Below are 15,032 nucleotides of genomic sequence, written 5' to 3'. Positions count from 1 at the left end.
TCCTTGCTTGCTTGTATAAACCTTGAAACAAATTTAACGATTTTATAATTATATAAAAGTTACATATAATTTTTATATAATATAATTACACTATGATTATAATATATTTACATGTGTGAATTGTTTAGAAAAAAAATTGCGACAAATATAGGAAATCACTATATAGCAAAATCGTCATTTAATGCCTATTACTTAGTTGGCCCTTGTGTAATCGAGTTTGGGCCCAACTTGATTATGAGCCCATGACTCTGGCCTTTGTATAGCCCACGAGCGAATAAAGGGTTTGGGTCGCCGACTCGCCGCCGCCGCCGCCACGTCCACTTCAGTTGCAGTCACCGGCGGCGATGGCGGACTCCGGCAGCGCGAGCGAGCGGCGAGAGGAAGGGAAGAAGGGAAGGGAGGAGGAGGAAGAAGACGACGTCGTCTGTCTGGACCCGTCGTTCTTCGTCGACCGCAGGTGTGCTTCGCTGGTTCGCTCTCTGCTGATTTTTGTTTGGTCGAGCTGCATCGGCTTGCTTGTGTGCTGAAGCTTTGTCCCGATTTGTTGCTGGGGTTCGTCGATCTGGGAGGGAAGCTACGAGACGACTACGTTCACCTTCGGCTCGCAAGTGCTCCACCTCCTCTGCCTCCGCGCTGCTTCCAGTTAGTACCTCCTGCTCCTACTCGTTCTTTCTTGCTAAGTGTAGAGGTATAGTTATCTTTGATGTGGAAATGGTTCCAGAAAGCTGCTCTATTATGCCCAATTGTGATGCAAAATATGGTTAATTTCTACTTAGCTAGTCTGTTCTGGGTGAAATTTTCTTGGCTGGAAGCCTGAAACCACTGCTAAGATAGCCTAGTTTAGAGGCAAAAAAAAAAAAAGCATAGTTGGTTGAGCATTATACTGCTCAGTATGGTTGTCATTTTGGTGAAGAAGTCTATGTAGAACAGCGCTGTTCTATTCAACCGGCTTCATTTACAGAATCAGCTGTTACTGGATACTAAATTAGTATCTCCACTCCTTTTTAGCTTGATGATCATGAATTAAGGTCATAGCATAGCATCTACCATCTATAGATTACTCCATCATCTCTGAATTTGGTGTTACATATGAGTTCAACTGGAAGATGTGATACGTTCTGTTCATATATTCTTGTTGCTTGGGCAGTAGCAAACTGGGTTTTCATTACACCAATCATGTAGTTTTAGGACCACTTTTACCTTGTCCCTTTTGGGAACCCTTCCAACTCAGACATTGTCATTCTAGTACGTCAGTACAATGAATGGTCCATGTTTCACAGGATCAAACAAAATGGCGGGGTTTTCATTTTGTGCATATATGTCGTCATGTAACTCTTATGCCCCATTTCATTCTGTCCTTCATGTCTGCTTCTATAACCAGGAGGCTATGCTGCTTTGTGTAACATAGTAACTATCAATCTATCATTTATCTGGAGATAGCTCTTCCGTGGAACACAAAAGTTAGATCTGAGCATGATATACTCAAGTTTATTTCTATTTGTGCAGTGGACAAATATGAACAATCTTATTTACAAACTAGAACCTCTCATCAGTACATTAACTTGTTTGGGTGTATTTTTGCTCTGGGCACAATGCTGCATTGCACTTCATAACGCCAGATTTTTGCTGTTTCCTTATCATGGGGCCAACACTTACAAACATTCTAATGATTTGTGGCAGCTGATTATGATCTTACTGGACAGTTAGTATGGCCAGGTGCAGTTCTGATGAACACCTACTTGTCTGAACATCCTGAGACTGTGAAGGATCATTCAATAATTGAGCTAGGATCTGGGGTTGGTGAGGGCATTCTCCTCTCATGTTTACTTCACTTTGTGATCTTGGAAAATCTGACAGTATTGTGAGCTTGTGACTTGCTTCAGGCATTACTGGCATATTGTGCAGCCGTTTTTGCAAAGAAGTTGTCTTGACTGATCACAATGATGAAGTTCTAGAGGCAAGCTTCAAACCTTACGAATATCTTCCAGTGATGTCACTTAGTTTGACAAAATACAGAAGATATTGAGACTTTCACATTGTGTTCACATATTATTCGGTGCAGCTGCTTTATCTTCAAATTCTAGAAAGTGGTGTCATAGTCATACATTATAAAATATTCAAGGATGATTCCATTGTGCCACTTGCATATCTACTTATTCTATATAAATGTTGCATCTATTTATTCCAAAGATTGTTTGACAGATTATAAAGAAGAATATAGAGATGCAGTCATGTTCTGGGAATGCCAATGCAGGTTACCACTTCTTAACTTCTGGTTAATTATGTTTCATCATTATGTGAATCACTGAAATATAAATCTTCCAGATATCAAATAGAACTGATACTTTTGTTGCAGTGTTGACAGCAGAGAAGCTAGAGTGGGGAAACTATGTTCATATAAGCAATATCATTGAGAAACATCCTTCTGGATTTGATCTCATCCTTGGAGCTGATATTTATATCCTTCTTTCTTACTTTGCTGTGATTTCTTCTTTCTTACTTTCCCGTGATTTAATTTCAGTTCTGATCCTTTCTCTTTCTATTCTTTCTGACATATAATCGTATATCGATTGTTGCATCTTGTGAATTTTGTGAACCTTGACTCGCAGAAAGCTTTCAGCAATCTAGCATTTCCTGTCTCTTTGATACTGTAGAGAGGCTTCTTCGTATTCAGGCTAGTAAATGTAGATTCATATTGGCTTATGTATCACGAGCTAAAGTGTATGTGTTTTCTCAACTCAATAACTCATCATCTTCCTGTCCGAGCATATTTTACCAGAGTTTCTAATATTTTGTGAAATCGTGTACCCGAATGCTGTTCCAAGTTAGGAAAGCCAATTTAATGCGTGTCTCATTTCTGATCAAAATATAAATGATTGTACCTTTTATTGATAAAACTATGGAATAGGTACATTTTTATTGGTGGTATCCTTATTGTGTCTACCAAGAACAAGGACTGACTTAGCTATTGATTCTTTTTAATATACCGATTAACTTGCTTGTACTATAGGTCTGGGTTTGCTACACATGGAATAATGAATATCTTAGTATGAAAGGTAGCTGAGTAGTCATGATAGAACTGATCAAAGATATATACAAGTGAAATCAGGAGTGCATCAATAGCACCAAATAATCAAAATGCTGCATCCAAAATATATTGATCTGATGGATTCAAATGTAAAGCAGATTAAACATCTGAAATATGATCTAGCGTTAATTAGTACTTAGAGAGGATGGTCACAGGCAAATCTTTTTCCTAGTGACATGTAGATCTACAGAAGTTCTGCAGATTTTCATGGCAACAAGGTGTTATGTCACCCATTCTCTCGTCAGCTTGTCGCTTGTTTGAGATACTCTGCACCTGACAGTTCATTGTCCTCTGCAAAATGATTGTCCAGTACTCCAGTTGCATTCATGAGCAAATAGAATATACAGGTTGGCTTGCAGTAGTTTGATTACAATTAACTGGGCTAGAACAGGTAGCAGCATACTGTGGATATTTTACTTGGTACTGCCAGAATGTGATTACTGTACTGACATCTTGCACATACTGCCAGCATAATACTTGGTATGTCCAGATTGTACTGTTTAAAAAACTGCAATACAGAAAGGTGGTAAAAAATAATTAAGCTATTTAGTGTTGTCCCTTTCACTTAGTTGGGACCTTTTGGAGCTTCTCGTAACAAATTCCAGTAAAATCTGGAGCAATCCCAACTCTCAATAAGTCATCCCATGTTTTTTTTTTGGGTTATTTTACTCTCCATCTAACTTTAATTGATTTTGTACTACTTCAAGTGTTGATAGATCATTTAAAAATAACTTGTGTGTTCGCTTAACTAAGACACTGCTGCTCTCATTGATTACCAGCATGGATGTTCTAGTGCTCAAGGAAGCTGAAAAACATGGAATGCATGTCAAAGAGGTGGATGGGACAAGAACAACCATCTCAAATCTTGAAGGAGTCATATATGACATTACCCTCAAATAATGCTGCTCTTCGCGCATGTTGATGAAGTGCTTAGGTGATCAGTAGTCATGAAAAGTACATGCAACTTCCTCTGAATGACTACATCCTTTCGGAGGAGGAAAGAATACCACACTGCCACAGTAAACAGCATTATTGATGAAGGGCTTCAATTCATACGCTGTCATGCTGATTTGATGTAGGTTTTTTGGAGAGGGATTCGATGTGGTTTTTGAATGCTTTGATTATCATGGATAGTAGTTTTGTCACAGCTCTCTCTGAATACTATCTTGTCAAGGAGATGACCAAAACCCTGAAGTTCTTGTGAGGAAGAAGTTGCTGAAAGCAGTGGCATAACGTAAGCTTGAGGTTGCTGGTTCTGAGCTCTGTAAAGTTCCTGAATTACCATGAGCTAGCCTGTAAAACGTCAATTCCAACTGAAGCTTCAGCACCATTCACTTATCCTGCAATGCATGGGATATATGGATCCAATCCTGGGTTGTTCTTTAGCCTGTTCTTGGTTTCGCCATCTTTTATGTTTTGCCGCGACAATTTGTCAAGGCCTCTGCCTAATCCAACTTTGTCATGGAGGCAAATGCCACACTCTTACCGGCTTTTCTTGGAGGCAGCCCAAGTCTGGATCTCCATCCAGCCAAATGACATGAACTGTACTGGATCTTGTTGTGTTCCCCTGTTGCAGCACAGTGCCTGTTAGCACTGATGCATTGCACATTTGCACTGATTCATTGCACTGCTTCAGCTGCAAATCTGAACAAGTCTGAACCTGTTCAAAGTGTAGGCAGTATGCTTGTCTGCAACCAACATGAACAAAGGCTCTGCACATTGTTTTCAATGATAAACTCATGGCAACTGATTGGCCATTTGGAGGTTGAAGCTGGGTCCCTTGGTAGCAAATGTTTCCAACCAGGTGCTTTGAAGCTCAAGGATCCTCCCTCCAGCCATGATGTTGCAACCAACTTATTTAAAGACCAAATCTTGGTGTTCAACATCTTGTTTCATAATCTAAAATGATATAAAATCGGCATCAGAGTTATTACTAGCAAAATCCTTTCCCCTTGAAGCTTGACCATCGTTGAAAAAGGATCCCACCTATCAGTGACCCATAAACACGGTTTCACCGTGAGCATCAGAGTTCTTACTGAAAAAAAAAAACTTTACCTCGGAAGCTTGACGATCATCAAATAAGGACCCACTTATCAGTGACCCATCGACGTGGTTTTGCCGTGGGCACTGTTCTTATCATGTGATCTATAGAAGTCTAGAACCTACCACCTCCACTGAATATATAAAGAATTACACGTATCTTTGCTCCAGATGAGAAAGGGATTACGATTGATTGGCTTCCTTTTTAGCTTTTCTACGGCGCATCCGATGCTGTTTTGCAATAACAAAGGTCAAAGGGAGGGAGAAGGAAGGCCAAGGAAAAAAAAAAGAAGGGGTGGCAACCATCCAAAACACCTGAAAGGATGTACAAAAAGAAGAGCAATTTACGGATGAGTACTACTACTGATGATGATAAAAGTGAAAGTGAAAAGGATGTAACCATGACAACTCTCTCTTGGCAGCCATGGCATGCAAAGCCAAGCCCAGCAGCTGCAGCTGCAGCTAGCAGCATTGCATCTCTGATTGCATAGGGTTTCTCTCTCTCTTTTTTTCTTTCTTTCTTTACTGACTTTACAGGCCTCACTGGCTGTGATCTGTGCTGTTGCTGCAGAGATTCCCAAGGGGCACACATAGACACATAAAGAGAGGAGATTGGCATTGCTGCCCAATGATTGGGTGTATAAGTATGGCATATAATCCACATGAGAGGGAGAATTTAAGAATTTTCTATCCAATTAACATTATGCAGCTGCACATGCTTAGCTAATCTCTCTCCCCATTGGCAACATGTTTGCATAATTCTGAACAGCCATACACACACCTGACTGGCTGATTACTCTGCCAGAAGTGCACAGTTTCCTGCTTGCTAGCTAGCTGGATCATCTGCAGATAATAAACCCTGCAATGCTGAGGCAGAATGTGTATCATCCAATGGCCACAATCCACAGAGAATCCTGAAAGAATGGCAATGCACATCTGCAAAACATACATGTATGAGTGAGTAGTGAGTACCTAACTCTGATGGGCAACTGATAAATTCAAGATTTTTTTTCTGTTTGGTTGTCAATTTGTGAGAAGTATTAATAACAGATGCTGTTGGCAACATCCCTTGCTGCTTACTGTCAGAATGGTCCTGAGCTACCAGAATACATATACAGTTGTGCAGGTATCAAGAAAATCCCTTCTGGTCCGGGTACAGTGACAGCCGGGCTACCGGCCGCCGGAACAGGCCGCCGCCGGTGGCCGGTGGCCGGCGGCCGGCCAAGAAGGTGAGGTGTTTGGTCAAAGAAAAGTTTCAGAAGGTGGTGTTTTCCTTTGTTAATTTGTTCGTGCTGCATGCCGTGTCATTGATCAGAAAGTTGGCAAGACAGGCATAGAAATTTGGAGAGGTTGGTATATATTTGTTTGGAGGAACAGGAAAGTTCAGATGCTTGTTCACGTCTTCATGCATAAGCTGCTGGAGTTGTTGGTGGCACACTTCATTGGCATGGATGCTGCCTGACAGTGATGATAAAACTGTGACCTCACACATCTTAACTAACTTGCAACCTAACAATAGTATTAGCAATAGAGAAGTATATACAAGATACAAGATCCAATGGACTGGACATCCGATGGGCTGGACATGGGCCAACTATACAGTACATTAGCTTGTATATATATTTAACACCCCCCTTCAAACTCAAGGTGGATCTACCACATTGAGTTTGAGAAGATGTAACCGATGATGCTCTCGAGTTTGGGCCTTGGTGAAGAAATCAGCGACTTGTAGCTCGGAGGGCACATAGTGGAGAGCAATTGTTGACTGCTGACAATGAGAACGTGTGAAAGATGCATCAACGCCAATATGCTTCGTCAATTCATGCTTGATTGGATCATTGGCGATTTGTATAGCTCCGGTGTTGTCACATAAAAGAGGTGTCGGGACATCACAAGAGACACCAAAATCAGCTAGTAGCCAACGCAACCACACAATCTCTGAAGTGGTTGTGGCAAGAGCCCGAAGTTCAGCCTCAGTACTAGATCGAGATACCGCTGTTTGTTTCTTGGACTTCCAAGTGAGGAGAGAAGTGCCAAGAAAAATACAATAGCCAGTGACAGAGCGACGATCAATAGGATCACTTGCCCAAGTAGAGTCCGAGAAAGCGCGAAGCTGAAGCGGGCTAGATGCTGCATAGAACAAGCATTGAGTTGTAGTGCCCCTCAAATATCGTAAGACACGAAGCAAGTGACCATAGTGAACTGAAGTCGGAGCACTGACAAACTGACTCAAGATATGAACAGCATAAGCAATATCCGGCCTAGTGACAGTAAGATAGACAAGGCTACCCACAAGATGTCGATACCGTGAGGGGTCATCAAGAGGAGTTCCATCTGTGGAACGAAGTCGGACATGCAACTCCATAGGAGTAGTAGTTGTTCTACTATCAGTAAGGCCTGACTGAGCAAGAAGATCCTCAATATAACGGTGTTGAGAAAGATAGTAACCATCAACAGTAGAGGTGACTTCAATCCCTAGAAAGTAGCTGAGTGGTCCCAAATCAGACATCATAAACTGTTCGCTGAGTTTCCCTTTCACGAAAGCAATGTACTCCAAATCATCCCCTGTAATCAACATGTCATCCACATAGAGTAACAACAAAGTACGACCACGGGAGGAAGTATGAATGAATAGTGCTGGGTCATGATCGCTAGGAGAAAACCCAGCTGCAAGTACCACTGAGCTGAAGCGTGCAAACCAAGCACGAGGGGCCTGCTTGAGACCATAAAGTGCACGCCGAAGGCGAAATACATGTCCTGGTGGAGCTTCCACACCTGGTGGTGGATGCATATATACCTCCTCATGAAGATCACCATGAAGAAAAGCATTCTTGACATCCATTTGTGAGATAGTCCAAGAACGGGTAGCTGCCACGGCAATTAAAGTACGCACCGTAGTCATATGAGCAACAGGAGCAAATGTCTCATCATAGTCTCGACCATGAGCTTGCTGGAAACCTCGCGCAACAAGGCGAGCCTTGTATCTCTCAACTTGACCATCTGATTTGGTCTTAACTTTATAAACCCACTTACAGGTGATTGGAACAGCATGAGATGGCAACGGGACAACATCCCACGTGTTGGTACGCTCTAGTGCAGCAAGCTCCTCTGACATAGCCAATTTCCAATGAGGTAAAACAATTGCCTCCTGATAAGTAGATGGCTCAAACACAACCCCAACAACAAAATCATCTCTATTAGGTGCACGAAGAGCATCACGAGCACGCAAGTTGTACCTCGGAGCAGGAGATGAATCATCAACGGAACATGTTGGATCCTCAAGGGTAGGTTGGGAGGGTTGTGATTCGTTAGGAATTTTGGGTCTACGACTGTAGTGGAAAGGAAAAGTGTCTAATGTTATAGTGGAAGGAACATGTGGAGGTGATGAGGAAGCTGGGATGTGTGATGGTGGAGGCGATACAGGTGAGGGTGAAGGGGAAGGTGGTGGAGGTGGTACATATGTTGGTGAAGGTACAGAAGGAGGTATAGGCGATGGTGATGGGGTTATTGGTGATGAAGGTAAAGACTCTGGTGAAGGAATAGGTGGAAGGTAAAGGAAGGAGATGGAATTTTCTGGAGAAGAAGGCTGATTAGTAGAAGAATAGAAGAAGGGTTTGTTCTCATCAAAAGTAACATCTCGGGAGATACGAATTCGACGTGCAGAAGGATCATAACAGCGATAGCCTTTATGCTCAAGACTATATCCAAGAAAAACACACTCAACTGATTGGGCTGTCAACTTGGTGCGCTCACGTGGGGCTAGTAAAACATAGCAAGTACAACCAAAAACTCGAAGGTGATCATAGTGGGGAGGAGAGCCAAACAACACTTCTCCAGGGGACCTGCCTTGCAAAGAAGAAGATGGTTGCATGTTGATGAGATATACAGCTGTAGAAATAGCCTCTGCCCAGAAATGAGCTGGAACAAATGATGCAATGAGAAGAGTTCTAGCAGTCTCAATGATGTGGCGATGTTTACGCTCAGCAACACCATTTTGAGCATGAGCACCAGGACAAGAAAGTTGAGGAAGAGTGCCCTGAGATACCAAAAATTCACGAAAAGCATTTGACATATACTCTCCTCCGGAGTCTGAGCGGAAAATACGAATTGCACTAGAGAACTGAGTATGAATCATCTGGGCAAAAGACTGATATATAGAAATTAGCTGAGACCGATGCTTCATGAAATAGATCCATGTATATCTAGAATAATCATCAACAAAAATAACATAGTAGTTGTGGCCTCCTTTTGAAGGAAAGGGGGACTTTCCCCAAACATCAGAGTGAACCAAATCAAAAGGTCGACTCGACCTGGAGGTACTGGAAGGATATGGAAGCTGTACTTGCTTACCAAGTTTACAACCTTTGCAAACAAAGGTAGTGTCAACAGGGACGGAACCAAGAACGCCTTGATTGATAAGAGTTGCTAGGCGAGAGCCACACAAGTGACCCAAACGATGGTGCCACTGTGGGAAGGATTTACAAGCTGTAGAGCACATAGGAGAATAGACAGAAGGTGTGTTAGTGGAGGATGAAGGCAAACTCAAGCTATCAAGGATATAAAGCCCACAGGATCTTTTCTGACGATGTCCGGTGCCAATGACAGCTCCTGTGTGGCGATCTTGCACAAAGCATGAAGTATCATCAAATCCAACGAAACAATTTGTATCTGTGAGTTGACCTACAGAAATGAGGTTCATGGATAGTTTTGGAACAAGTGACACATTAGGTACTGTAAACTGAGGAGAAGAGATAGACCCCTGATGAGTAACCTTACACAATGTTCCATTAGCTGTATGAACGGTGGCACCATTTTTAACCAGACGGCATGATGTGAGCCATGAATCATCAAATGACATATGAAAGGAGGCTCCTGAGTCCAAAATCCATGGTTGGGAGGCAATTGGGGTAACAGTTGATATAGATGAACATGAGGCAATACCAGCACATGGATAGGGACCAAGAATTCCATCTGACACCATGATATATCAAAACAATTGTATAAACCAAAGATCACTAGCAACTCAGCTACTTGAGTCTGATCTTTTATCTGATAGCAGAGAGCCTCCTCCTCTGATTTTCTGGAAGCAGAAAGCAGAAGCGGCAGCACCGCAGCAGGCAATGGGAGGAACAGGGCCTCGACCTGTGCAGCAAGCCAGCAACGATGTAGATGGTCAAGCGCGCAGACAGCGGCGGACGGAGAGTTGGACGACGTCCACGCGCGGCTGCGCAACTGCAGGCCCACGCGGGTAAGGGCAAAGTCGCGGCGGCGGCGACGGCGACGGCGGTCAACGACAAATCGCGCTGGGGTCCGATAGCCCACGAGGCGACGGTGAAAAGGACAGTGGAGCAGTGGATAAATATGAATTGGAGGAGGTTGCTTAGCAGTGAAACGCCGGCGGCACGCCGCCGCGCCGGCCGGCGATGGGGAATTGGCAGCTAGGGTTCAGACCATTGCTCTGATACCATCTTAACTAACTTGCAACCTAACAATAGTATTAGCAATAGAGAAGTATATACAAGATACAAGATCCAATGGACTGGACATCCGATGGGCTGGACATGGGCCAACTATACAGTACATTAGCTTGTATATATATTTAACAACACACACTGACAATCAGTGGGGCTCATTGGTGCCAAGTACTCCTACTTGAAAAGTGATTTTGCTCTTCACCAGACATCTTGTTGGTACAAATTGATCTTGTGCTGTGCTTTGCTTAAGAGCCTTTTTTAAGTACATCTAAAGACATCCGAGTGATAGAAACCACACATGTCAGGAGCTTATTACTCACAATACCATCATATGGTTTCTTGTTCTTTTTTTTTTCTTCTGAATTCTGTTTTTTTGTTGGTTGTGTTCAGTTCAACGAGAATGTATCCTATGCACATAAGTTTCAGGTACACACTCTGTGCACACCAACTAACAAATATCACAAAAAGAATCTTAAAAAAATGTATATGTACTTCTAATAGTGTTACACCTATATACATAGTCTCAACTTCAGATTCATTATATTTTAGCTGTAACAAAATGATGAAAATCTAGTAGTTTTAGAGTGTAAATTTGTCAGAAGATCATCTTTTTTGTTGCTCTACGTATAATAGAATCTGATGATAAGACTTTATATATAAGTGTAGCACTATTAGAAGTATATGTACAAACTTTTTTAGCTTTCTTGGTAATATTTGTTAGTTAGTGAACACGAAGTTTGTGTGTGCAGGATATGTCCCCTAGTTCAACACTCCAACCAAGGCAGCTTGTAAGCAGGTCAATGGCAATAAGTTCATGGTGGTGACTGGTGATTAGTAGGATATGATTAGTTGAAGTCTTGGAGAGGAACTGAAAAATAACTTATTGATGTGTCCCCAGCGCAAGTTCATATGAGCTGTGTACTGTATCCCCTTCAACGCTGCAGTAAGATATCCATATTATTACGTGATCATCTTCAGTAGACAGCCAAGAACGAACGTGTGCCTCTCTGTGAGATGACTGATGAGGTATCTCCACAACCTCCTAACTGCAAGAATTTCTTAGATTAATGTTAAGTTGTTAAAACTAGCTTGTTAGGTTTGTACTGAGATTTCTCAAATATCAAATTGTGCTATCATCAGATCTTCTGTCAAAACATTGATTGATAGTGTACTTGAGGCTGTAGTCTTATGATTTATTGATTAATAGCTGCTTAATTCATTTTTGGTATAGTAGTACAATGACTCTGATTATGTCCAATATATGTATCATCTACTCCGACTTTAATAAGTCAACTACTACGTTGCCACTGGATTCAGCTGATGAGGTTACGCATAACTGATCGTGCATATCCATGACATGATTTGAAATGTAGGTTTAAGAAAGTGATCTGTCGAATATCTAATACTTGAATTTTAGTTTTATGTTACATTTTTGGGGTCAAAAACAGATGTCATTTTTTGGACTAAAGAAAACACCAGTTTTAGCCTTTTTTTTAGTTTCAGATACTTGTCATTTCAGCTTTCTAAGACTATGTTTTTGACCATCTTGTCCACTTTAGTTGCCAATTGTCTTCTTTTGCCTACGTTTAACTAGTCAAAACATCTAAATGTAAATAGAGGATTGAACTTTTCTAGATTTCCTTTGTTATAAACAGGGAATTTTTTAGATAATAGAGATAACTTCCAGTCTCTGCATCAACTATGGATACGCACGGCCATGTATTTAAGGGATGTGGGGTAGGAAGAATGTGTGGATGAGTTCTAGGAAGGTGCATGAGAGTAATTTCATTTGCCATAAAAAAGGGCACAGTGACATTCATGTGTAACTATTTTTTATGCTTCTATGATGCTTTGAGCAAAGAACCACTTGCAGTAAGTAAGAGACTGAGATAGTGAGATGTGCGAATGGTATCAAGCTTGCTTCCTGGCATGGACTGTCTACTTAATTAGCCACTAATTTTATACTGTCAAAACAAAACCAGCAAATGGAGCTTTCCACACAGGTGATGACACATACTGAAGTGGTTGCAAATCAAAGTAGGAGGAGCTCATGTAATCCAGAAGGATTGCATGGTTCAACTGCAAAGTGGATTTCTTGCAATGGCATGAAAGTACCCCTGATGGTCCATGTTACCCCATGTTCCTCTTATCTTTATTATATCCTTACCTCAACTACCTTTTGTTTTCCCTCATCCAAGTGCTTGCTTCTCTTGCAAGTTCTTTAAGTAGAAACATATTGTAGTTGCAAGCAATTTGATGCATCAGTTGTGGGCAATCTAGAGGATCACAGAGATATGCTAGTAAAAACGATACGAAAGCGAAAAGAGAAGAAGATCATCATTATAGGGTTTCCAAAAGGCATTGAAGAACAATATATGTCCTTAGTCAGAGGTATCAACAAACTTCAGTTACAAAAACATATGAAGGTATGAGTACAAATGCTCACCCTTTTGGAGGCTAGATCATTGATGCATAACTGCATTAGAGTTCACAAGTCATGAGTTCTCTATCTGCATAGAGCTTGGAATCAGAGCTCACACCTGGAAAACCCAACAGTGATATTATTTTAGTAGGGGCTAAATCTTGGATAGTGCCAAGCTCACATCTTAGGCTTAGTTGGACCAAGACTCAATGTAGACTACTCTGGTAGAGACAGAACAGTTTCTCATGGAATTTTTTTGTGGATATTGCTGCCACATTTTTTGCTGTAATCACTCCTGTCATTTTAATACTTGCATCTCTTTATTCCTCAACTGAATTGTCCCTATGATCTGGTCTTTTCTTTCTATGGGCAATTCCTAAGTGGACCTCCAGAAAGGGCAGGCAAATCGAGCTCCAATTTGATCAAGAAAGATAGTGGGGTGATGAAAGCAATGCATTGCTACCCTTTATTCTTCACCCATTTCTTGTTTAAAACAAGGTGATGGCAGTATGGCACTATTTGCTTGGCCTGTTTGGGATTTGGTGAATGTGAATATTGCCACAGTGTCCCATGCTATTGGGTGGCAACAATCACTAGCTTTTCATTTGTTTCAGTTACCCGTGAAACCTCATGGTAAATTAATAAATAGCATCTGGTACTAGTTGTCAAGCAGAAGAATGATTAAGGAAACTGTCAAGTAGTATGAGTGCTGAATAATTAGGGGACTGATGATGCTGGTGAGGGACCCAAACCTGAAATTAAGCAGGTGGCAACCCTAGTCCCAACATGCATATAATACTAATTCCAACCTTTTTTCTTTATGTGAGTTGTGCAGAGGAGAGGACAGCAGAATTGGACAGTTCCATTGAAGCTAGCTGCTTGTTTCTTCTTTTTGTTTGGAGGTGAAGCAGCCTCAATCATCCCAATGTAGAGGCACTGCTCCAACCAAGTGTTGTTCAAAGAATGTGGTATATCAGCAGTTCAAGCACATTGGTAGCAGGGTTTGTATGTGCAAATCTGTACAAACAAAGAGAATTATTCTAGAACATGTGTGTGGGGAAATTTCTGGCCACTGTAGTTTTCAGCTTGTGAAATGTAGACCTGCCTCCTCTTCGGAGATAAATGGTTGATTTCATTGGGGGAGAAAACTCCCTCCTCTTTTGATAGGGCATATTTTGTTTTGTCAGGATAAGATTCTGAGCGACAATTACTCTATTAATATTTCATTTTTTATGTGGTCCAAAATTATGACCAGAAGAAAGTTTTTTTTTGTAATACAAATTTAATAACATCAATTTTATGTCACAAACATTATGTATTAATGGAGTAATTATTAGTCAAAACCTTGTCCTAACAAAATAAAATATGCCCTATAAAAAGAGGAGGGAGTATAGGTGGCTAATCCAAAGACACCCAATAAGTGGAATGTACTACCTTCACACATAAAAATCAACAGGGCAGTTTGCTTCCTCTAGAGTGTCTCATCAGATGCTTAGATTTTCTTACCCATCATAATCTTTAAGTGACATAATTTCCAGAACATAAAGTTCTTAAGAAGACCTCTCTAATCCTTAGAACTTGAATTTTTGACTCCATGAAAAGGAGTCTAAATCCTTGACTAATAGTTCCTATAAATGTTATATTCATATTCGGTGCGCTCTTTCCATGTATCCGAAAGTTTTGTAAGTTTGACACATTCATAGTGCTGAAAAAGGCTACCTAGCATGGGTCGGGGGGATACAATTCCACCTTCTTTTTTTTCCCCGAACACGCGAAAGATGTGCGCGTCACTATAGGAATACAATTCCACTTGCCATTGCAACATATTTTGGCACCATTTTATGCAGACATGAGTGCTGCACCTGTTTAGCTTGTGACTGAATGCAAGGTGTGCCACTGTAAATCATCATCTTATGATAGGTAAACTTACACATTGAAATTGATATTAAGCCACGGTTATTTTCAATTAATTCTTTTAGATGATGGAGGCTTTCAGAATTCAACCATT

The 15,032-nt window shown here is 41.2% G+C and overlaps 1 protein-coding gene across 1 annotated transcript; it reads left to right on the top strand.

Moving 5' to 3' along the window:
* The first annotated feature begins 307 nt into the window (after positions 1-307).
* LOC4344070 (protein N-terminal and lysine N-methyltransferase efm7) lies at positions 308-4,710 on the top strand. Its single transcript, XM_015791426.3, has 8 exons — positions 308-457; positions 575-642; positions 1,681-1,800; positions 1,884-1,957; positions 2,203-2,254; positions 2,357-2,458; positions 2,613-2,721; positions 3,868-4,710. The coding sequence occupies exons 1-8, from the start codon at positions 345-347 to the stop codon at positions 3,986-3,988; spliced, it is 759 nt and encodes a 252-aa protein (XP_015646912.1). The 5' UTR covers positions 308-344; the 3' UTR covers positions 3,989-4,710.
* The last annotated feature ends 10,322 nt before the right edge of the window (positions 4,711-15,032 follow it).

This window comes from Oryza sativa, chromosome 7 (assembly GCF_034140825.1).
Source record: "Oryza sativa Japonica Group chromosome 7, ASM3414082v1".
NCBI classification, from domain to species: Eukaryota; Viridiplantae; Streptophyta; class Magnoliopsida; order Poales; family Poaceae; genus Oryza; species Oryza sativa.
The sequence above is the reverse complement of the archived record's forward strand: the minus strand, read 5'-3'. Positions and strand labels throughout refer to the sequence as shown.